The sequence below is a fragment of the Vespa mandarinia genome, chromosome 1 (assembly GCF_050613455.1).
Source record: "Vespa mandarinia isolate Hongniang chromosome 1, ASM5061345v1, whole genome shotgun sequence".
In the NCBI taxonomy this organism is placed as follows: Eukaryota; Metazoa; Arthropoda; class Insecta; order Hymenoptera; family Vespidae; genus Vespa; species Vespa mandarinia.
Genome location: NC_140810.1, coordinates 9,289,069 through 9,315,239, shown reverse-complemented (window position 1 = coordinate 9,315,239; position 26,171 = coordinate 9,289,069). Strand labels below are relative to the sequence as shown.

Below are 26,171 nucleotides of genomic sequence, written 5' to 3'. Positions count from 1 at the left end.
AAAAGAAAAGAAAAGAAAGAAAGAAGGAAAGTCAGAATCTCATAATGAGATAGTACAAGAAAAAAACGATGCTAAAAATCATCAGGCTATCAAAAGACGCGTCGGCAAATTTGAAATGCCGAATAAGAACAAAGCTTATTAAGAGCTTATTAGAAGTACTCGGACCGACTTAAAGATAAAAACAGGAGTGGGTCCCCTCGATAACTTGAATTACGTAACGCTGAACCAGTTATCCGTTCATCCGAGCCAACGTTACGAAGATGTCTTAGCTACTACATGGATCGTGGCAAAGGCCTCGGTTATAAGGAAACTTGCGCGCTTCGTTCGATTCTTAACTATCCATGTAAGCCGTCACGTCAAACTCGCGATCGAGTAAGCGTACGAGTGAACGAACGAAGGAACAAACGAACCAATCGCGGCCAACGACATTGCTCTCTTACGAAAGTGTCACGCATGCAGGACTTCTACTCGATCGATTGGTTGTTCAGTCGTTCATACGATCGATCTATCGATCGAATTTAATCTCCGCCCCGTACTTTTATCGGCTCTCTTTATCTACTCCTAAGAACCGAAATTAATTAACCCGCTTCCTTTTCTCTTACCTTTCTCAGAAGGAAATCCCTGACGTAGATCAAATCTAATTTATGTGATTCTCGAGTGACTTTTAGACTCGACTTTTTGACTCATTCGATTGCGCGGCATTTTGAAAGAAAAAAGAAAAGGAAGAATAATTACGTAATGTATTTTAACGATACGCTCGTTAAGAAAAACTAATTTGACAACGTTGCGTCGAAATAAGGAACATCATCTATTTCTAGACAATGTAATTAGACAACAAACATACTTGCACTTCCTTTCTCTTTAAAAATCACCTAAGAATATGTATAATCTCCGAAAGAGGGAAAATATTACGAAGTGAGAAAAGCTTCCTGTAACACAATTGTACGATTTTTCACGCTCGTTGCGTCTTCGTTTCTACCTTATAAAAGCGAGATGTCAAACTTGAAAATGGAAGAACGATTCAAAAATATACCTATTTCGCACACAGGATATAACCCTCGGCGTTATAGTTCTTTACTTTTCTCGAATGGGCAACACAATAGCAGAAAAGTACCGGTGCCGATAGAATAGTCGGTAAAAGAGAGAGAACTAGAAAAAAAGAAGGAGAGAGAGAGATGCGAGAAATAAAAAAAAAGCAAAAGAGAAAAGAAAAGAGTACGTGCCCGCCGGGCGGATCGGATTTCATTTATTGTCATTGTAATTTTCTTGACGGGGTGTAGTTTTCGGGGCGTTACTTGCCATAGGGGCATTACCTACAGATGGTTGTTTGTTCGAACGTCACCAAGGGTTATTATATGCCTCGTTACTCGCCCTCTCTTTGCCAGCTTATTTGGACAGTCCTTTCTTCTATATTCTTACTTTTCAGCTCTTCTTTATTTTCGCTCGAAGAAGCATGAAAACTTGGAAACTTTTACGTCTTCTTAAGTAAATGGTTACTTCGAATTCGATTTTCTCTATTTTATTTTGAGATTCTCGTTAAAGAAACGTTCGAGGATAAATGAGGAAAAATGTTCAATTGTTAAAACCAATCTTCCCTTTATAATTCCGAACGTCGGAATTAGTCTTAGCTATCGTTGATAACATCATTTACGGTCATTTCAATTATGCAAAAAAATAGAAATCGATAGAAATCGAGATTCAATCGACAGATCTCTAACGGAATCGAGAAATTGTCCTTTATACGATATCGTAAATTTAATTTTCTCGAATGGATCTTTGGATCAAAATTAATTGAATAGCAACTTATATCTTAATTAGATTACTATACGTTCTTTAAGTCCTGAAACATTTTTTTTAACACGCTGTATAGCGACACGCGTTCCGCTTCTCGGAAGTCGGTTATACAATTACCGCGGTTTACCTTGGCTGCCTCGTCGTTTCAAAACGTGCTCCAGTTTGTTAGCCATAGCATACGTCGGACTTATTAAAAACGAGCTTATTGCTCTCTTTCTTTCTTTCTTTTTCTCTCTCTGTCTCTCTCTTTCTCTTTCTCTCCCTCTCTCTCCCTCTCTCTCCCTCTCTCTCCCTCTCTCTCCCTCTCTCTCTCTCTCTCTCTCAGCGATTTAGTTTTGCTAAAAACATTTCTTCCACGTGTCACGGACCTCTGAAACTTATTTTAAGTGTTTCAGATGATTCGATCTTGAAATGTTAATTACAGGCTAGGAACTTCAATGTGATACAATTTACAAGTTTAATTTTTTTCTTCTGTTATTTGTTTTTTATCAATATTCTATCTATCATCGAATACGTTCTTATCGTGCTATCGAGTCGAACATGTTCCTTTGATTCGATCGAGAGTCCACGACTCTCCGATTTCTTATTTAACCAGGCGTGCCGATAGTAGAACCGGCAAAGGAACGTACGCTTCGGCTCGCATAAGGAAAGCGAACGAGTTTTTGTGGTTAATCGACCGGCCTCGAAGACCCAACTATCGGGTCGATTATCGAAACGCATGGTACCGCTATTAGAAGAGATTAATCATTCAAATAAGGTCGGAAGACGGCTCGTTTTTGCCATGTTAATGATTTTTCTAATCCATTCATCGACCTTTAGATGTATTTATCTCCTCTCGTTAATTTTCATTAACAGAGTAACAGAAAAATATGTCATCCTTATTAAATTCTTAAAAGGTGTTTGATATTTGATTTTCACACTCTGTTCTATGACTACTGTAACTATGAAATTTTGTACATACGATAAGAAAGTATAATATTCTCCAATGAACAAGAAAACATAATAATATCAATTATGATTTTATAAAGATAACAAAAAACAATAAAACAATCCAAAAATGTATTACTTTAAATATAAGTAGGTATAAACTTACATTTACTACAGACATATATATGAACAATGATATTTATTCAACGTAGAACAGAAACCTTAGAGAAGTTAAATGTCCCTCTTGTACTCATTCGATCACAATTCATTGGACGTTCGATTTGTTCAAATCATACATAAAATTGGTAAGAACCCTTCTTCATCTCGATTGTATCGAGGACGTTTGTTCGAGAATGACTTCGAAGGAGAGCGTTAAACCGTGCGTTAATAAATCGTGCATCGATCGATCATTATCAGATGGTCGTGCACGACCGAATCGTAAAGACACGGACCTCTTTGTCGTATCTCGTTGTTCGACCCAACGAGTATCCCGCCGTGTTGAACAAACCCAGAAGGAGGAGATTCTCTTCAGGGGGTTTCTGATAGTTCAACCAGCACCACCATCTTTTTGGGAAGGGGCCAAAGGGCCATAGTAGGAAAATCAGTCGATCTAATGAAATTAACGAAGGAATGAAGGAGCAGCATCGTTCGTTGTCGCCTCAGGGCCAGGTGGATATCCTCTGCTCTACTAGCGAAACTGCACTAAAAGACCCCCTGTTGTCGAGAAAGAGAAAGAAAGAGAGAGAGAGAGAGAGAGAGAGAGAGAGAGAGAGAGAGAGAGACCATCGGCCTCAAAAAGTCACACCCCATTCGATACGACTAACCAATCAAGGTCGAGAAGTAAGCGAAGTAGTTTCTACCATGCCGATTGGTTGAGCTTCCGGCGCGTTGATTGCCCAGGAAATCGTGCGTGCGCTCTCTCTTTCTCTCTCTTTTTTCTCACCAACCGATATCCACGTGCAAAAAGAAATAACTTCAACGTGAGCTTTAAGCTTAGGGATATATCTTCCTTCTGAAGAAAACTCGATATAGAATATTTATAAATTTATTTTTTGAAAGAAAAACTGTGCTTTATTTTATCTCATTTACGTTTGAAAAATTTCAAACAATATTTAGAATCGATTTGTAATAATAAATATTACATTGCGTCCATAGTTATCCGTGTCAATAACAATTCTTCCTTTTTCTCATATAAAGAAAACGTAATAATGAAGGATGCTTAATCTTCGAGCGTTATGACGTTCCGCCTGACAAGCCTCACCGTGATTTATCACGATAATTACCGTTGTATATCAACAAAGATGCCTCATAATTATACATTTTAACGGTCACCAAAGCGAAAACGTGCTCATTTTTCTCGGTCGATTTAACAAGACGTAATACAGACCGATATAAATCAGCATAGACAAGTTGGAAGAAAAAGACAGTGTATCAATGGTAACGAAGAAGCAACACGTTACTTAGATTTATTTAAAATTACATTTATTATATTGAAAAACGAATTATCTAATTTATATTTTTTCCTTATTCGATGGGAAGCAAATTCATCAATTTAATTATTACATTAATTACTCTTTAATAACACTTCTTGTGTCAATAGAATAAATTTAACATCATAATTCTTTTGAAAATTAGTTGATAAATGCTTTTAGATTATTTCATTTAAAATTCAAGACAAACATCCGAATATTTTTGATACGATTAATTGGCTTTCGAGAAAGCTCGACGTAGACAAATGAAAAATCATCCTCTAAGTTTCATTTATGTTATCTAACGAAGAAAACTTAAACGATGCATTTACGTAACGTTGACGCAAAGATCCACATAACCTTGACGAGTGAGTGATATCTGTGACGAATCGACGATAGTCACGTCGATTTGCAAATGTGATTCTTCTCGATACTGGCTCGTATCTTGTAATATTAATTTATCAATACACCTGTGTAATAATTGCATTACACAATCGCATTATAAATCATAGAAACGATGGAAATAAACGCAAGTTCGCATGATCAGTCGGTGGTTCGACCAATCATTAAAATTCAAAAAGAAAGAAAGAAGAGAAATTGCATCGAGTTCGTTTGAAATGATTTCTCTAAATAACCCGAGGCTATGGATAATATTGAATCGTCTTCGTCTTCATCTTCGTCTTCGTCTTCGTCTTCGTCTTCGTCTTCGTCTTCGTCTTCGTCTTCGTCTTCGTCTTCGTCTTCGTCTTCGTCTTCGTCTTCGTCTTCGTCTTCGTCTTCGTCTTCGTCTTCGTCTTCGTCTTCGTCTTCGTCTTCGTCTTCGTCTTCGTCTTCGTCTTCGTCTTCGTCTTCGTCTTCGTCTTCGTCTTCGTCTTCTTCTTCGTCTTCGTCTTCGTCTTCGTCTTCGTCTTCGTTCTATCTAAAACTTCAAATTTTGAAAATCGCGTAAACATCGAAATTGATGACTCAATCGGAATCTCTCACCACGTTGCTAATTCCATTCCAATCATTTAAAACCAATCATTTAAATTTATTTGTATTGAATACTGAAAAACAATATGGATCAATGTATTTTGGTTAGTGAGTGATAAAGATTTTTGACGAAAATTCATACACAATCTTTCTATTTCAATTTTTATTTTATAATATACGCGGTGAAAATATCGAAAAAAATATAAATTTTTCATATCATTTATTGATCTGATTTATAAAGGATAATTAAAAATTTGTCGGAAAATTCAATAAATTTGGAGATTAACTTTAATATTCATCAATCATAGAAAACAACGATCCAATCTTCTTCTAATACTCTTCTCTATTTTTAGACACCCGATATTCAAGATCGAGTTTCGAATCAGAAAGGAACGAACGTTATTAATCTTAACGTTCTGAAAGATTCTTCCTCTCACGGGGAGTGTTGTGTGGTACTCAATAATCTACATGACGAGCAAGAGTCTCTCTCTCTGGTCGAACCTTGGCCAAGAAAGCGCCTCGCCCATATTACTCGTGCTATACAAATTTCTAACGTTCTGCTCTCTCGCACGCTAATACATACAGTTTATTTCGTAACGCACACACACACATACATGTAGATACTAGCGAGCATACGTTCTTCTCTGTTCGGTCTCAGAAGAATCGAAGCTGAAATTTTGTGCTTTCTTATGTAGAGAAAAAAAAAGACAGAGAGAAAGAGAAAGAGAGAATCGATATTAATCTTATACGATTATAAGAAAAAGAACAAGATGGATAAAGAGAAAAAAACAGAAAGAGAAAGAGAGAGAGAAAGACAGAAAGAGATACCAAAGAGATAAAATCAAACTAAAAAGAAGATGAAGAAGCAAACGAAGGTAGACAGAGGATCGTACGTGAAAGTGAGCAGCTTCGAAAAGATGTTCTCTTCTTTCTTCCTCTTTCTTCTTCTCCTTTCTTTGTTTTTTTTCTTTTTTCTTCTTTCTTTCCCTTTCCTCAAGATTTTGTAACGAGGAACGAACAAATGCATTATTATTTCCGCCGGTGATTCCACGATATCATACAAATCAAGCGAATGTAAAGTTAACGACAAAATGAATACACACATACACTCCGCCATATATAAGGGTACGTGCATGTGTATATGTCCATGAGATTTCCTCAAATAACAAGTTTCTCTTGAACTGCTCTGCGCAGCACGTCGCACGGTTTAATGTAATGCAAATATGCAGTAATCGCATATATCTCGAGCACGATATTGTCTTCTTCTTTTTTCGATTACGCAATAACGCGACTCTCAATGAGTTTCGATTCTTAATACCACAACGATTTCTCGGAATGTCCCGTTTGTAAAGCATGGAACAGGTTTTCTTTTTTTTGGCTTTTTTCTTCGCTGACGACTTTTAATTTTTCCGACAATTTTATCGCGTCGTACATGTGCGAAACAAACTATAGGAGAAGAGGAATTTTTTTCCACAAATCTCTCGTAGATATCGAGACGAGCTTTATCTCCTTCTAGAAATCTGATGTGTATGCATACGTGCGGTTTTCCATGGAATTTCTTTTTCTTCAAGCAATCCGGCCTCACTTTCAAAATTGGGTTGAGTCTTACGTACACTTGGAAAATAAATTCAATGTAGTAACTTAGGTTAGGAATAAAGAATAGTTAAGAATAAAGAAAAGTTGAAGAATGTGAAATAATGAAATATAGCAAAATTAAAATATACAAAATAAAGTTAAACCGATTAAGAGGAGTATACAGGTAATAATTAATATACTTTAATTATATATAATGAAACATTATATATATAAATTGTATAAGTATAATGGAGAGATTAAACTTAATAAAATAAAAAGAAAAGGAGACTGTCTTTCATTTTTTTACGTAGGAAAGAAGCTCGTTTCGTTGACGACGAGCAAGAGTCCAGCTAACGTGCTCTCAATGCATGTTGGTCGGACGTTTCCCATTTCCGCTGGTATGAAAATTATACGGACTCGAATTGCAATCATTATTACCTGTTGCACTTTTCTTGCACCTTTTTCTTTTACTTCGTCCTCCTGCACGCCTTCGTGTCTCATTCGGCTACCATTTAACGAAAAAGAATCCAGTCAATGACAGGTGAAGACGAGTCCAAGATACAGAGAGAAATTTTTACTTCAATTTGCTATTCGTGATTCACTCGCCGGTAAAAAGAAGAAAAGGAAACAGGACGAGGCGGTGGATTTTTTATTGAGACCTAAAGTTGATCATCCGAAGAATAACAAGCGTGGTCGGATGAACGTTCGCGTGCGAGTACTTTTGACAAACATGTATCGATACGTTACGATTAATTTTCTAAATCATGTTTATTATTTATTTGCTTTTTTATTTTTTCTCTATTCAGAAGATATTACAATAGTTATGAATACTTCCACTCTACGTATCTACGATACGATACGATACGATGAAATTGTTAGGATAATTGGATAATCAGAAATAAGAATAATGAAAATGATAACAGAGAGAGAGAGAGAGAAAAAATAAAAATTTTTCAATCGATCGCGCGAAAATCAATTAACTTTCGTAAAACAATTACAATCTTGTTCGCGACTCGCTGCGAGAAAAACTCCTCCTTTGAAACACCTTTACTAACCATTGTTGTCTATGATTCCCACCTCGTTAAATATTCTATGAATCGCGACTTTACGACAGTTAATCCTATAATCAAAACCGTCCGATGTTGAGCAACGCGCAGACTGCAGGTCTGCGTTACTTACCTCCGGCTACGATCTGCCACTATACACTGTCGTTTTTCAAGCGTCGAATTGCCACATGAATCATTTGCGATACATAATCGGACGAATTCCGAATTCTTTTTTTTCGACGTGATGAAAGGGAAATTCGAGTCTTGATAATTAATAATTAATTATCGAATAATATTTTCTTAGATTTGGACATCACGTTTCGATTTGTTAAATTAGTTGATGACATATCAAACGACAGGAAGAACATTTAAATTCTCGAAAAATCGTAGATCTTGAGAAATCGATCAATATATCGGTAGAAACATCTCCGACACCTTGGTTAATTCTTGCCATAAGTTTGGAAATGTCAAGCGCTCCTTAACATTCTACGAACTCCTCTTCTTTCTTTTTCTTTCGAAGATTCGACCTTCGCAATGAAGCATTACATAGAGTTCTGTCCCTCGTAAATTATCGTAGCACTGACGTAGCACCATTGACGCTTTCGAAAGTATATTTACTCAAGGCAAAGCCAAACGAGCGGATGCATTTAATTTCTCATCGTCGTCGATTCCAGTCATCGTCCGATCGCGTCCCTCACCAAGCGTTGGCGTAGAAAATGAGGGACTTAGCTGTCCGCTTAAACCTCAACGTGTCAATTTATCATCCGTTTCTCATTCGCGATTTACAGCGAGGTTACAGACATATCGCACGGAACGTGTTATATCTTTTAAGAGGCATTTTCCAATATAATAGTGTTCTTCAAAGAAGCGAAATAAAAATGTCCGATCAATTCCTATTATACGATATGTAGAAACCTACATCATGTACCGTTAGCGAGAATATAACAGAGACAAGTTACGCCTACGTATTACGTTATATACCTGCCATACTGCTTACTGCTAACTAATCTTGGATCGATTAAGAAAGAAAAAAAAAGAGAAAGAGAGAGCTATGGATATCGAAGGCAATGACGAAAATGAGATCGCGAGTGATCCGCTTTCGCTGTGGATGATCCAGATGAGATCAAGGCGTTACCAACTCGGAGAGTACAATTACTCAACATGCAAATGATCCACAGCTTCTCGGTTGTTTCAAAGCTGAAATGAGCTTACGTGAATCTTTTTATATGCGTACACTCGGTTGATTATTTGAAACTCGACGTGCTAAAACATATGAAAATTAATCAACTATATATTCGTGCCATTTTTACGAAGGGACGCAAGAAAGATATCTATATACAGAACCATCTTGGTATCTCGTTTGGGGGGTCTATTAGTCCTCATGATGCATCCACGGTTCATCCGTGATGACAAATTATCCAGTGGCCACTTCCTAGACGTTATCTCGCCACGAACAAGGAGGTAGCATCAAGAAGAACCAATGAGAAACGATTAACTCTCTCGAGACATCTCCCTACACAAACTCCATGATTGTATGGGAAATCTTGAAAGAGCGTCAACTTACGGACAACGAAATTCTTATATGTATAAAAGATCTCTATCGTAATTCTTTTCAATGTCTTTCTTTCTCTCTCTCTCTCTCTCTCTCTCTCTCTCTTTCTCTCTCTCTCTCTCTTTCTCTCTCTCTCTCTCTCTCTTTCTCTCTCTCTCTCTCTTCCTCTCTCTCTCTCTTTCTCTCTCTCTCTCTTTCTCTCTCTCTCTCTCTTTCTCTCTCTCTCTTTCTCTCTCTCTCTCTCTCTTTCTCTCTCTCTCTCTTTCTCTCTCTCTCTCTTTCTCTCTCTCTCTCTTTCTCTCTCTCTCTTTCTCTCTCTCTCTCTCTCTCGGTTTCTCTTTTTCTCCGCTTTCATTATGCTGACCGTTCGACGAACATTCTTATTTCCGCGTTATGAAGAATTCCAAGAAACTTCGCTTTCGTTTCTATCGATAACGATCGAAGTAATACTTTAAACGTCTATGCAATCGAAGCAACAACTTTAGAAAATAACTAAGCGAAGATAGCCACACGCAAAACCTTTGATGTATTTTAAATTCGCTGGCTTTTCCATCATGTCAGAAGGTACTCATTAAACTTGCTGGATAATTCAAAAAGGCAAGATACTTGATCGTTGTCAATGAAAGCGTTAGTCGCAAATCGATCTATCGATCGATTCATGATTTTTCTACGAGAATTTCTCGATAAAAGCTAGTTAACAACAACGAACCCGTTCATATGATTTAAACACGAATACTTCGATGGGCCTGAAAATAAGATGGAAATATATCTTCTTAGATGATTTCTCGAGAAATGTCATGGATCTTTCGTTCGTTCTCATTATTATGCCCGTAGAATCGCTAGATACGTTGTCGAGTAATTAACTCGCTCGCCGATAGAGATTGACCGATAGCAAGAGTACTATCGATGAGTGAGACGATTTCACAATTCACACGGCAGCTCGTGATAATTACATGTTTTACACATAGTAGATTTGTATGTATGCATTACATAGACGTGTATGTGTGTGCGCGCGCGTGCGTGTGCGTGTGTGTATTCACATCATACAGAGTGAATACGTGAAGCTCAAACGCGAAAGTTATTCCCATTAAATAAATTAATACACCTTAGCCGTTAGCGAACGATGAAGATAAGCGAATGAGAGATGGAAGAGAAAGGAAAGAAAGAGATACGAATAATGAATGATGGAAAGTGCCCAAAGCGCTTATTATTTCTAAATAATATTTCATAAGGCCCCTACGCGTGTCGTGGAAGGCTACCGCGTTCGTAATTATGTAGCCTCTCGAACGCGGAAGGGAACCAAGATAACGGGCTTTGTCAACGAAGATATTTGTACGCTTTTAGAGTTTCGTGAATGTTCGAGGATTATCGAAAAATTCGATAAGTGGCAATGAGGTTCTTTTTTCTTTTCTCCTCCTTCTTCTTCTTCTTCTTCTTCTTCTTTATTATATTGATTTTCGACGAGCTGCCTCTTTATACAGATTTGAAAACGCACGAGGAAATATTAAGTATTTTAAATATGATCTACCGTTTTCGTGATTGTTTGATATTACTTATACATATTTGTATAGGTGTTCTAGTCGGTACTTTTAAGGATAAAAGAAGGAGTCGATCATTTACCGATTCACTAAAGAAAAATCTATACGATTAAAGAGTACAGCAATAAATAAACAAAACTGGTAAATGAAAATTTACGAAGACATTATTGTAAAACGAAAGAGAAGAAAGAAAGAGAGAAGCAGGCTGGATCTTTTTTAATCAACTTTCGCGATCTGCGTAATGTAAATTAAGAACACGCGTGTACGTCTCCGTTCCTTTCGGCGAGTTTTGATCGCTGAAGCTAGTGATACCATAGACCTCTTACTCTCTCTATTTACTCTCCGCTCGCTCTTCACTTTGCCCTCTTCGACTTGCTCTCTTAAGCATTATAATTTATGAGCGTTGCTGCGAGCCACGCAACCATCGACCTATTTGGACTACACGGAAATTTATTACCCATTTGACCTGTTCGATCCAGACACCGTCAATCGTCTCGATATTATTGACTCTCTAGCGGTCCATAGATAATATAGACAACTTGTCTAACGTTGCCATACATACACCTATATATGCTCATCATACGTACTATTACTACGTAGCGATCTGGGATACGCAACAATACTTACAATTAGAAAAACATTAGAATATATTTTCTAGGAAGTCTTTCGAGACTTCAGAATAACAATAACGTAAGCCAAGAGCCACTTGCTATCAATCAATCCGTGTGCCCACTACTTAAGTTTACTAGCCACCACTCTAACCAATTATTCATAAATAAACAGAAACAAAAGCCGTGCAGTTCAAAAACACGACGGTGTCAAATAGTGGCGATCGTTTTCTCCCACCTTACCAGAAAAGGCAAGTAAGTACTTACTTATATAGGAGACACATGCGGTTCGCGATCCTCCATTTGCCCACACTATTACATTTGACGTAACCGAGCCAACAATAAATAAAACAAATGACATAATAATCGATTAGATAATCAACCGAAGACTAATCTAACTGACTTATGTAATGAAATCTCGGACTGGACATGTTGACGATACAAGACTGATATGTAACTATTTTTTTATATATTATCAAAAATAGTTGTGCAAGTTAGAAATGGAACATTTATTTTAACCACTTGCGGTGGAAAGACGTGCCACACACGTCGAGATGCTTCTGTTACCGGAACGCCAGTGACGTCTTACACACGTCGTTAGGCGATTGTTGCAGGAAGAAAAATGACGTGTGTGGCACGTCAACCGTGAATTTCTTTGCACCGCAAGTGGTTAACACTATTATTCACACCGTTAAAAAATTCTAGATGATATGTATAAATAAAATAACGACTCAAAAACAAAGATTAACGAGCGTAAATTCTTTTTTTCTTTCTTCTCTTTCACGAAACTTTCGCCAAATTTTACAACATTCATCCATTAAAAACAACATTGTATCTATCGAATCTATCATTTAAAAAAAAAATCTAAAATATACTATAAATGTACATACGATTTTATGAAAAACTGGTTCTGACAGTTAACATTTTAAACGTTCAAATATCGCATGCGGTTACCGCAAATTTAACAATGAAGAGTCCAGACTCTTATATAAGTTGACCATTGGCTATACTGCAATAACGCGCTTTGTCGGTAGCCCCTACGAGATTTGATATTAAGCATTCCAGAGAACGGCCATCCAATAATGCGAGGCTACTGATGCATAGGAAGGAAAATACGATGGTATACTGGCGAATTTAAAATATTTCTCTGAAGATATTGCTCCGTTCGCGATTATATACATATAACGCAGAGAAGATAGAGGGAGAAAGATAGAGAAGATAATTTCAGGCAAGAGAGAGAGCGCATGGCTTTCGGTATTTCGTTGGCTCCTCACCGTGAAATCGCTAATCTCCACAACGACCTTTTCCAAACGTTAGAAGAGCTACTTCGATACCAATATTAATACGGATTATTATTACATTCTTCGTGGCACAAGAAAGTATTAATTGATCGCCGATACTCGACAGTTCCTTTTCTTCTTTTTCTTTTATTCTTATCTTCACACGCATAAAGAAAAAGAAAAAGAAGCAGCACATAGAACGGCATATTACGTAAATTTATCGCTACGTTATGACCAGTTACACGGAGGTCTATAATTTAATTTATCGATAAATCGGTCGATACGATTAATCTTGATCGGGAGTTAAATCGGGAAGGTGTCTTTACAAAACTGGTCTATAAATCATATTCGAACCACGTCGCGAATGATTGTACGATTATATCGATAATAAGGAGTATGACGTTTGTAATGTTCGCATGGTAAAAACACAATAGAAATAAAAATTAGAAAGAAATAAAGAAAAAATGGATAATTTTAAAAAGACATGTGCTTTGTGTTTACAGACATGAAGCCTTCGGAGAGAAGCGAAAAGGCCATGCTGACAGGGAACGCGCAACCTTCAGACGTGTTCTGTTCAGTCCCAGGACGATTATCGTTACTCAGCAGCACCAGCAAGTACAAAGTTACGGTAGCCGAGGTACAGAGACGACTCTCGCCACCGGAATGTCTAAATGCCAGTCTCCTCGGTGGTGTTTTACGAAGGTAAAGATACTTCATCAACAATTCGTACAATATTTCTACACTACTAAAAAAAAAAGAATACTAGTAAATGACCATTTCAAATTATGCGATATATTAATTTCGTTTCTTATAGAAATAAAATTAATTTATATGTATCTCCTTAATTAATGATATCTAAATTATTTTATACAGGGCATTATTCTGAAAACTATCTAAACGGTAATAATGTCATGTATGGAATGTAGATAGATATGGAACATGAGAACCCACTTTATCGAATGACTCATTATCGAACCAAACTCATATTTTTAGTCATTAATATCTTTTTTCAAAAGTAAATGATTTCATTAAAAAAAAAAGGAAAGTAAAGAATAAGATTTCCAAATAATACCAAAAAAGAATAAAGTCTACGTAAATTATTTCTATTTTTTCTATCAAAAGCATCACGAATCGAGTAAGCATTTGGTTCATTCAAGTGTATAATAATTCTTTCTTCTGATTTCTCTTTCTCTTTCTTTCTCTCTCTGTCTCTCTCTCTCCCTCTCTCTCTCTCTCTCTCTCTCTCTCTCTTTCTTTATCTCGCTTCTTTCTTTCCGATCCCCACTCTTCTTCTTGGCAAAGAAAGAGAACGAAAGAGAGAGAAAGCGGTTCATTCATGTGTCTTAACCGTCCGAGCTATTCACCGTAATCTCGCGAGAAAACTTACGTGTGCACCGTTAGAATAATTTAACCTTACGCTGAAACGATTATTAAGCATTAAAATAACTTCGAATATTCGATGGTCGTTTTTCACCAATATAATAACACACATATATTATTATTACAATTAGGATCATTCATATTTTACATTAGCAAAATAATTAGCCCTTTAAAAAATCTCGCCTCTTAGCAAGATTTCTTGATAAGAAATCAATATGAGTTCTAATATTAATTATATTCCGCTAAGAAGAAAAAAGTATCATTACAAAAAGAATCATTCACTTTCGCGATGAATCGATCTTCATTAATAGGAAATCCAAATGAAATTATCTTTCGGAGAAACTAGTTATCGAAATGAAAGCACGCGTAAGTAGGTATATATATGATATATATATATATATATATATATATATATATATATATCATTCCGTGATGAAGAATACATCGCAAATAAAGAAGAATCGAGATTCACCGTTAAACGTCTTTATCTATGAAGATAATTAATAAACGGTGGATCTATATTGACCGGACGTCTTGTATTCGAAACAACACGGACAGGGTAGTCTGATTTATGAGTTTCTCTCTCATGCGCGAACGATCTCCCCTTCTGCTTTATCTGATTCACCATTTTACTTGGGTAGCAGGGCACATATATAAGTTGCGCAATGTTTTATCAGCGGAGGCACGGATAAATCGTTGTACAGAGGAGTCGGCCGGATACGTCAATGTAGTAACGCATATTATATTATGCGTATAAAGCGTATATGCAACGAGAAGTGCATGTGCGCGTAGAATCTACACCTGTAAACGTGTATATCTATAAACACGTAAGCACAGTTTCACACAGACTCTCGTAAACACTCCATTCATTTTACGATATTTTATCGCGAGGAAACTTCCGTAATCTCTTGAACGGCAAGTTATTGACCGGAGGTGCCGCCCCGAACGACCATTTCCATGATTCCCTTGAAAATAATGGCTTTCCTTATAAAGCCCAGACCATAATTGGATACGACTTTTCCTTGAATATCCTCTCATTTCGTGATACCTTCGAGGGATCCGCAGAAAATGTTGGATTTAACGCATTACTCGGAATAATAAAAGGACAAGCGCTTTAACGCCTTGCTAAGAAGGACCTCGGGCAACTGTAAGGACGATGGTCAAGAGATCTTTACCTCCAAGAAATCTCACAAAGAGATGGAAAGAGAAAGAAAGAAGAAAAGAAAGTACCAATAAAGCGACCGATCTATGCTCTTCATGCAAATGAGGTATTAATAATTTCATAGCTTCGAGTATCAATTCCACGCGAGTAAGCCTTAGGCAAGTCGCAAGGATGCCAAGTGCAATCCTGCTCATCTTGCTGTCGCCATTGCTACGATACACCTCGCACACCATCGATATAATTCATTCATTCGAATAGTGATCGGACTGATAATTACATGCACTGCTCTGACTTGCCATCATAGATTCTCTCTCTTCTCTTTCTCTCTCTCTCTCTCTCTCTCTCTCTCTCTCTCTCGCACGCGCACACACTGATTTTATCTTTTTCTTTCCTTCTGTCGTTTTTTTTCTCGCTCTACAATTTCCAACGTACTCACAAAGCTTTTAAGACCAGCGCATAATTTTACTTCGACAAATAATCCGTTCGAGAATATTGTCTCTTGAAATATATTTCGAAATCGGTTTATTACAAAATCGTTTCATTTTCTTTTCTTCTTTTAGTTTAATAACATGGACGAATTATGTATAACATAGCGGATAAATTCGGATAGTACGATAACTTGATAATGCGCATATCTTCCACGAGGTTTAGGTTTTTATGCGATTTATAAAAAAATATCGATGATACGATCGTCTTCAAAGTATCCTCAAGAAAGACGTTTACTTGCCTCTCTCGGGTCATGATCGTAGAAAGTCCTTCGGTTTGCTAATGTCAGCCAATAGCCATTTGCGATTAACGATACAGGTATTCAAGGATGCCTCGAGAATAATCGGGTAGCAAGGAATCTCGACTTTCTGGAAATACTTGTTCCGAAGCGAACAATACTAACGTAATATTATATTAAGATTCTTCGGATGTTCGGGTACTCCGTTTAATAGAGAAAATTAAAACGGCTCAAATGAATATCGAATGAACTACAATCATGAAAAGTCCTTCGGTTTATTAATATCACACGACAATTAATGTTGCCGATATTATAGGAAAGGTCCTGAGTAATCATGGTAGACAAGAAATCAGTCTCCCAAATATTCCTTCAAAGGGAGAGAAAGTCTTCGAAGGGTTCGAGGAATATCGCGAATACTCGATAAGGACGAAAATCCGTCTTCAGTAAGGACAAGTCTCCGTAATCAGGGAATTCTAGCTCTTGTCACGTACGCAACAAATAACACTAACTATCATCAATAATAAGTAATACGTACGTACTTAAATATGTTCATATACATACTTTACGAAGTGCTGTAAAATAAAAATAGTATAAGATCATTAAGAATCAAACAGTAAAGCATGTCACTGTTAGAGTGAAACGACTACTTGTATGATTATAAGAATATTCTATTAATGAGATATTTACAAGTTATTCGTAAAAAAGAAAAAGATAAAGAGAGAGAGAGAGAGAGAGAGAGAGAGAGAGAGAAAGAAAGAGAGAAAGAGAGAGAAAACGACACGTTAATCAAATATAAATCGTAAATAGTTTGCGATATCACCTAGGTAATTACTACGAAAATTTATCGTAATAATTTTTAATGAAAAAAACAGGAGGCCGAATTGAATCACGCCTCTCTACATATTGCCATCGTATAATTCTCGTTCAATGAGCTTACTAATACATCTCTCTAATCCTCTTACTATAAAAACACACTGACGAAGGAAGTCGACGTAACGCGACGTGTTATTAAGCGTTCTTATTAATTCGATTCTATAAGATCTTTAGCTCGAGCGATATAATTTCAACGATAAACAAGCACACCTTTTGGTCGTAATTACGTACTTACGTACTTACCACTGTGAAACTCCATATGAAGTTCTCGAGTATAATAGCATTAAAAAACGTTTATGTTTCGATGAATGGTCCATAGATTACTAGAATAATACTTAATGGAGTCTACATAGAACAATTAGAACTGAGCGCGACACCTATCGTTGAAACACGCATTACATATAACATTGACTATCGCGATTCTAAAACTCTTCTCGAATCGACGCTATAAATATACAAGGACAATCGATCTACGACAAGATTAGGAGCGATTTGAATTAATCTTCCGCGGAATAACGCGAAAGAGAGGAAGGGAGAGAGAGAGGGGGGAGAGGAAGAGAGAGAAAGAGATCATTTTTAATAATAACATATTTTATTCCCCTATAATAAATAGAAAATAGCGCGCGCGCGTGTGTGTGTGTGTGTGTGCGCGCGCGCGCATATTACGCCTATATATATATTATCTTTTGATCAAAAACGATCAAAACATTCGAAATTAACGAAACATTTAATGAAAGATCGTCAATCGCAAAAGAAGACGAATGCTCAATAGCCAGGAAAAAGAAATGACGATTAAACGAGTCCTGAGTTCATGCGTTGCGGTTATGTTAAAAAGTTATAGCAGTAAAACGTATTAATTGCCACAGCAAGAGGAAAGATCACCGAAGGAAACCAAACGAGTCGGCGGTACCGAAGCGAACAAAGTTGGACGATACGCGTTACCGTTATGACAGCCAGCCGGAGAATGATGGATGGACAGGGTGTGTTAAGAAAGAACTTGGCTACTACTATTATCGGCTCCTTGTTGTAATACCACATTGAGAAAATATACTTCACGGACGGTTTGCCATCGTCCTCGTGTCATACAAGATCAACTAACTAAAATCGTTAATATCGAAATCCACATTTTCCGATCGGTTAATTTCTATCTCGAACTTCAAAGATTTTCCTTTGTACGGTGAATCGGATCTAGAAAAAGGATGAGTTACATAAGAAATTCATACCTAAATCATTTAAAGTTATCCAATCGAAAGGTTTATGAGAGCAACGTGGAATTTAACAACTTAACATTCTAAAAGCAACCTTAATGTCCGCGTTTCATCAGTAAGTATCTACTAAACCTTACAACGAGTGAAAGACAAAGTGCTAGAGATATTTTTTGATCCTCCACTTAGGCAAATATTTTAGTATGCATTTACGTTGCCCTTCCAGCAAGAACCGCCCTCAATCGTTCGAGATTCCCATTATTTACAACGATCGTAACCCTCGCTTTTCTAGTTTTTCTCTTGTTTAAAGAAATTCCTCTAGCAGGACTTCTTCATGAGAGAGTATATTTCGTCATTCTGCTGCTGTTGCCGCTGCTCGAGTTGTTCAATCATCAACTACACACGTGAAACCCTCGGATTATGCTAATTTTTTCGTGTCTTCCATCTCCCTTTCTCTCTCTCTCTCTCTCTCTCTCTCTCTCTCTCTCTCTCTCTCTCCCTCTCTCTCTTTCTATCTCTCTGTCTCTTTTTCTCTTTGCCCTTCCTCTTTCCAAACTCCTCATATTATCCTCCTGCCTCTTCGTATTCGTTGATTTATTTATTTTTTTTTTTATAAGCATTGCCGCAAAAATGATTAATGAAGGAGTCAAAAGTTTCGAAAGTCTTGTAACTATGAAGGTCGATGATACCTCGACACTCGTTTACGTTCCTTCAAACATTCGTCTATCCGACTTCGATCTCTCAAAAAAAACGTATTTTTCGGGATAAAACATATCTAACTAATCTTGTATATTTTGTTTATAGAGCAAAATCTAAAAATGGGGGACGACTGTTAAGGGAAAAATTAGAAAAGATCGGTCTGAATCTACCAGCCGGTAGAAGGAAGGCTGCCAACGTCACACTTTTAACATCCTTGGTAGAAGGTAGGTTCTAGTTTTAATATTGCAATATATATTATTACCTATCATTATAAATGTGACTCTAACAGTCACTTTTGAAACAATTAAAAAAGCTTTGATTTTTCTCAGATTACTTTTTAAAATATGATAAAAATAAAGATCAGACTTTTCCTTTTTTCATTCATTACTTACTTACATTCATTCCTCTTGTGTTGTTTCGAATATCGTTAGAATTCCTAGTGCGACGAGTGATCAAGAAAATTTTGAAAAATTTCCCAAAATAAATCCTGGGCAAGATCTCTTATGCACAAATGTATGCCCTTAACATTTTATCTCATACGTTGACTCGCATTTCTTCAAGTATGTCAGTTAAATAATGGCTCTTAATTCTTTCGCGCAATGAATTCCTGCCTTAACGTGTACCAACCATTATTTATGGATATCCTTCGCGTAGGATAAATTTGCATCTCCTTAAATAATACCGCCGCTAATCTATCACCACTCTGACATTTCTGACGCGTCAATTTCGGGCGACAAATAGATATATTCTTTCTAATTCACTCTCGCAAAATCAACGAGGGAAAAGTTTAAGATCGAGTATTAGTAATGAATTCAATCAAAAATCGGAAGTCGCGGAATTTGAAGTATATACAGTACGTTTACTTTACAGGCTCCGACATTTCTTTCTTTCTTTCTTTCTCTCTCTCTCTCTCTCTCTCTCTCTCTCTCTCTCTCTCTCTCTCTCTCTCTCTCTCTCTCTCTCTCTCTCTCGTTTTGAGTAAATCACTTAAATGATTTCTCTCGATCGATGCACTTAAGTGAAAATTCCATCTATTGCTTTTATTTCAAAAAAAAAAGAAAGAAAAGAAAAAGAAAAAAGAAAACGAAGCAAGGACATTATCGTGATAATAATATATTTCTGAAGATATCTTTACAAAGATAAAAGAAAGATAATTTAATGAGAGAATAAATTTTAATAATCGAATAAATTGGACTTGTTTTCTATATATTGTTACGAAAGTACTCAGAGCTTTAGCTTGGCTCAGAACGTAGCTTGTTAACCAGTCGGAATAAACTTTTGTCCATCACATTTTTTTCTTAAAGGATTGCTTATAAACATCAACAATAGGATTTCTCGGGGGGTAGCCGTGAGATTTAAAAGTTCTGTGCGACTACGAACTCAATGATATTTCATATATTTGCTCCTTTATTGTAAATAGTTGTAAACTTTATTGTAAATAAATCGAGCTTTCTTTCTCTCTCTTATAAATTGTTGCGCAAGGTGTAACAATATATATATTTTCTAATAAAAACGATCATTCTTCAGTTGACATAATATAATATAATCGAACATATAATTGAACATAAATTTATCGCTATAAGGGTTTGACGTTTGAAATATTTAACTGATAACGTCATCATCGACTTTGAACAAAACTTGAAATATTTTTCTCATGTCGTTTACTCATTCTTTCAATTCTGAACTAAAAAGTAAAGCTCGATTAATCAAGAACACTCGGGCAAGAGATACCAACTCGAGCGTTTAATGATCCTCTTGCACGCTCGTCTTACGTCCGTAAAGAGATCGCAAGGCACGCTCCTCTATCGGCAAAACTCTAACGACGCTATGCTACGGCCCGTCAGAGTCGTTGGTACTGATGTTGATTATAATTTATTGTCGGTGGGCTTCCATAAAACACCGAGGCAAGACTTTCTTCCATCGCGCTTCCACGATTCATCAGACATTCGCGATAACTTCTTACTTGCGAGACAATACGCCCAACAAACTCGGTAAGCTTAATTTTAAACGATTTAATTTAATTTTTTTACTTTTGGAAAGCTTTAATGCTTTGAACATTTCTGAACAATTAAAGTTTATCTTTGTATTAAAGGAATTTTTCTTATTTTCTTTTAATACAAATTGAACAGAATTTTTCATGAATTGGACAGAACGTCAGATTCCATTCATTTATCATAAATTTGTTACTCGCGTCATTAATTGAAATTATAAATTAATCATTTCACTCTAACAAAACGCACATGCAGCTTTATAGTTACCTTCAACATTTATTTTTCTTGTAAACATAAAGAAAAACAGTGAGAGATTAATGTCACTTACAATAAGATAAAATTGAGGGAAACTACTCTCTCTCTCTCTCTCTCTCTCTCTCTTTCTCTCTCTCTCTCTCTCTCTCTCTCTCTCTCTCTCTCTCTCTCCATCCCCCCAAACAAAAAAAGGTTGCATTGTAAATTTAAACCTTTCAATAAATATCCATTGCTCGATTTGTACCGAGAAGCGACTGCATTAATACGCACGATTCCTGATTTATACTATCGTTGTCGGCATGAGTCGTCGATTTTATCTTTCTCAATTTATCCTTCGACCTTATCTTTACGATATCTTCGAGTCATGGCAGACACGAACGACAGTTAGATTTTAATAAATCACTATGATTTTATTTGCTATACTTTCAAAATTAAATTTTTTTCCACACACCATCGAATGTTTCGTTAAAATATTTATATATTATTAAATATTTTGCTTGAAATACTCATTCTCAAATTAATATACTCTTATAATATCCAAAAGTAAAATCATAAACTGTATTTTTGATCAGATACATTCTTCTAGTTTGTTAAAAATGTATTACAAAAAAAAAAAGAAGATTTATTTATAATTTTATAAAAGTCTAAAAACACAGCTTTAAAATTATTAAGGCATTAAAGGCATAAAAATTATTTCCGCAGTTAAGTTATACGGAATTAAGTGAGAGAGAGAGAGAGAGAGAGAAAGAGAGAGAGAGAGAGAGAGAGAGAGAGAGAGAGAGAGGGAGAGAGAGAGAGGGAGATGTAAAAGCCAGGCATACTTCTCCATCATGTATTGGAGAAGTCAAAGAGGCTGTCGAGTAAGGCGAAAGTGTGGGAATTCTCTCGAAACGGCAGATGTGTAAGTAACACCTATCTCGAACCTTACCCGGTATACAACATACATACATATACTAATTCACCTAACTACCTGATTCAGGCGTAAATTCGTTGTGCGATTGGTTAACCGGCAAAGAAGTGATGACGTAATACACCCAAGATTACGTACATAAGTATGCCGTTGCCCTATTGTCAAGTTCTTTAACCCTACTGACATGCAATCAATTTTCATCTCGTTCGGTCCAGTGGTACCATTTGAAAAAACCGAATCAAAAATTCACTAAAACATTTTCGAGACAATTTTCACTCCTTGTTCTGTGCCAAAACTTTACTTAGGCAAATTTGTGAAAAAATTTATCTTTCTTTTTTATTCATTCTGATAAAAGATAGATATTTCATGTCGAGAGAAAGAAAAATAAGAACCACAAGAAGATGAAAAGAAATGTATGTAAAGAAATGTAAATTCTTAAAATAATTGATAATGTCATTAAGTTTTTCGTTAAAGGAAATCGATTTAACATCACAATTTGGATTTTTAAAATAAAAAAATATGTAATCGAATGCAATTTACTAACTCCTTGAACTCGAACTTTGAAGAGCTCGCGAGAATTACTTTTCGCTATGATTTTGCTAATTATCTCAATTTTCACGTAAATCGCGATTTCCTCTGATGAGTACGTAATTGGAGGCATTATCTTCGTTGCATTTAATATCATTAATCCGTGCTAATCTATAATATAGAAATCGCGTTATAATAATTCCTGGCAAAAAATGACTGTTCTGGCCACTTCTCAGTGCCTTAATGACGCATATCCTGACTATATCGAGCCGCCGCGCTGGAATAACTTTCATCGCCGATGCGCGTTCATTACAGTGAAGTTGTCAAACGGAAACTTGTTTAGTATATTGGCCGGTCAGGTTGTTCGCTCGTTCTCCTTTTTAACTCGCTCTCCCCAATGTGGAACACGCATCTGTAAAATCTTGTTTCGACCGTAATCCCTTTCGACTGACACAAAAACCGACGACTTCAATATAGGTATCTTTTCCTATCATTTATTATTATTAAATATCAAGAATGAAAAAAAGATAAGATGTTTTCTCTTATAGGTACAAACACAATAAAAAAGAAAGAAAAAATAAATTTCACATATGTATGTGTTCTAGGAGAAGCTATTCACCTTGCCAGAGACTTTGGTTATGTTTGTGAAACCGAGTTCCCTGCGAAACAGGTCGCCGAATACCTCAGTCGACAACATTGCGAACCGCAAGATTCCTATAGGAGAAAAGAACTTCTTCATGCCACCAAGTAAGAAAGTTTTCCTTCCTCTTCTCTTTTCTTTTGCCTTTATCCATCAAAACGAGTTCGATTTCACTACGGTAACTAAAATTCATCATTTTAGGCAAATCACCAAAGAGCTGATGGATCTTCTTAATCAGGATAGGTCACCACTCTGCAACACGCGGCCACAACACATACTCGATCCGAGCATACAAAGACATCTTACGCACTTCTCCCTCATATCGCACGGATTTGGAAGTCCAGCGATCGTTGCCGCTCTCACGGCAATACAGGTACACATTTATCCTATTAAAGAATTCAATACATTGCGTACGAGATAATACAACTGACTATTACATAATAATAAAAGATCAATGAGAAGATAAAATTGATAATTAAATCGTCTTATAAATATATAATTCCGAAATGTACAAACATTGTAGAAGCACTAATTGTACGATCATTATATTGGATTACTTCTCTTTACAAATAATTAATATAAAATGTGAAAAAAAAATATTTTAAAAATCTTTGAATTTTTTAGAAAATAGAAAGAAAAGGAAAAACAGTAGTTCAAGAAAAATATTGTATATATACATATATGTTAATTTATCAGAACACATCAAGTAAAAAGATTCTCTAATATTTCACGACATGATTGATCCTTGCAGAAGTTCCTAAGCGAATCTCTAAATCATCTCGAGAAGATGTATCCGGGAAACGGTAGCAGTGTGACCAGCAGTCAACAATCAAATCTCGATACGAATAAGAGCAAGGACAGTTCGTTAATGAACGATATGAAGAAGTGACGCCCGGAAGACCCGCCTACCTCGAACGTGGTCACGTCTATAAGGCACTCCTGGCCGTACAATTGAGCTTTCTCTCTCCCTCTCACACGCGATAGAGAAGCTGACAGTGGACCATTAGATACACGCGCACACATATCCACACGAATTTTTCACATCGAAATGAGGCGCGTGTTCACTGAGGTTGGCTGGTCGGAGAAGTATAGACACAAATACAAGAAAAAATACAAGAAAAAAAGAAAAAATCGAAAAGGACGAGCAAAGGCTAAAGATAGGAGAAGAAAGGAAAGGAAGAAATGATTGAGGACGAAAAGGAAGACACGAAAACAGTGCAATTACGATCGAATATCGTTTTTCGAATCGACTTTTGCAAATTTCATCAACCGATTCGTCGACGAACGTGGAAAGAAATACGCGTATAACATACACATAATATATCCGTGCGCACGCGGTTTAAATATATACAGGCAATTATATTTCTTAGACCGTTAACAAAGCAGACAAATGTTTTTTAAGAGATTTGTTTGATTCAAGGGGGAAAGTGTGATAGCAGATTTGAATTTTTTGTAACATATTTAATTAATATCAGAAAAATTAAATGATACACGAAGTATTACATTTTTATAGAGAAACTCAAATCTACTTTTTCATGTTTTACCCTTCGAACCAGATAACATTCGTATAAAAAAATTTTGTTTTGCATCTTTAACAGTATAAGAAACTGGTATTTATATTTAAAAACCAGATATATATATATATATATATATATATATATATATACATACATATATATACATATATATATATATGTATATGTGTTATATATATTACGCGGAGGTGACGCGTAATTAACATGTTTTTTCGTCCCTACCGATTCGCAAGTTCCTTTCGTAAGTTAGCTCGAAAACTTCGATCATTCATACGATAGCCATGTAGAATGTAGATCGAAAAGAAAAAAAGATTAAAACAATGTTCATTTTCGAACAAGACTATTATCTATTATTTTATTGACGCTGCTCGTACAGAGCAGGCTCTTTGTGATATTTATCAGACATCCAAAGTGCAATCCATACTACATATACTAAATATTAATTGCGCGCCGGTCTCACGCGTTGAATCCTATTAAAATAAATGCGACTTGTATATTTACATATGTAACGTGACATAGGAGACGGCTCGTCGTAAAATATTTTATGATGGCGAGAATAGGAAGAAAAGAAAAGAAATGAAAAAAAAGATAGAAACAATCGTTCTTGTCTCGTTTATACGACCAACCGTTTTCTTTCTCATTGGTTTAGAAAAAAGTAGAATCGTTCTTATTGTTAGAGAAAAAGAGAAAACGAACATATCGAAGAAAAACGTAACTATATATGTCCCTCTTCCTCTCTCCCTCTCTTTTTGTCGTCTCTCGAACTTGCGGATCGATAGATGCGCGTTAGGCTTAACGCCGGAGTAAATAGAAGAATGCAGTTTTTTGCGACCAACAATCTCATTCCTCTGTCTACGTGCAATCCCTTAAAGATCAATCGTATGTATGTATGTATGCCCAAGCTTTTCGCATTCCTCTTCAGCGATCTTGTTTCTTTCTATATGTAGTATCTATGTATGTACAATTTTTTCGACCGATATAAATCATTAATTACCGAACAATCGATCTAGTTATAATAAAATATATATATTTCCTAATGTCTTTTACATCTGGACTATTTCTTTTTTTATATATTCTTATTAAAGATAATTTTTTCTAACTTAAAAAAGAATGCAACCAAGAAGATAACAAGGTCGTGATGGAGGAAGCGAAGTTCAAAACCAATGCGCGATGCAAACACCTCTGAGAGCCGTCTGAGGCTATGAGTATTAATTTATAATCGTTATATCGTTATTCTTATATCTTCATCACGCCTGAACAATTCGAAAAGAAGGAAACGTCACGTACCGCGTTCGTCGTAATAAACGACATGAATTTCTTCTTTAAACATAAAAAAAATGAAGAAAGGAAGAGGAAGGAAAGAAAATATGGAAGAGAAAAAAACAGGGAGAAAAAACGATTATCGTGCCAATATATAGAGACAAAAGTTGCCATTTGAAATGTGCCAATTAACGTCGATTTATAAACATTAAGAAAATCGAACGAAAACAAAGAAGAAGAAGAAAAGT

General features: G+C 36.1%; 1 protein-coding gene across 4 annotated transcripts in view; it reads left to right on the top strand.

The window, feature by feature from the left end:
- Positions 1 to 24,753, top strand: part of TfAP-2 (transcription factor AP-2) — a 134,420-nt gene extending 109,667 nt beyond the window's left edge. For all 4 annotated transcript variants that reach the window (XM_085658859.1, XM_085658850.1, XM_085658847.1 and 1 more), the window contains 5 exons: positions 13,265 to 13,463; positions 18,910 to 19,028; positions 23,094 to 23,235; positions 23,330 to 23,501; positions 23,880 to 24,753. In XM_085658859.1, coding sequence (XP_085514985.1) covers positions 13,265 to 13,463; positions 18,910 to 19,028; positions 23,094 to 23,235; positions 23,330 to 23,501; positions 23,880 to 24,017 — 770 coding nt within the window. In that variant the 3' untranslated portion in view covers positions 24,018 to 24,753. The remainder of the gene's footprint in view (positions 1 to 13,264; positions 13,464 to 18,909; positions 19,029 to 23,093; positions 23,236 to 23,329; positions 23,502 to 23,879) is intronic.
- Positions 24,754 to 26,171: the final 1,418 nt, after the last annotated feature.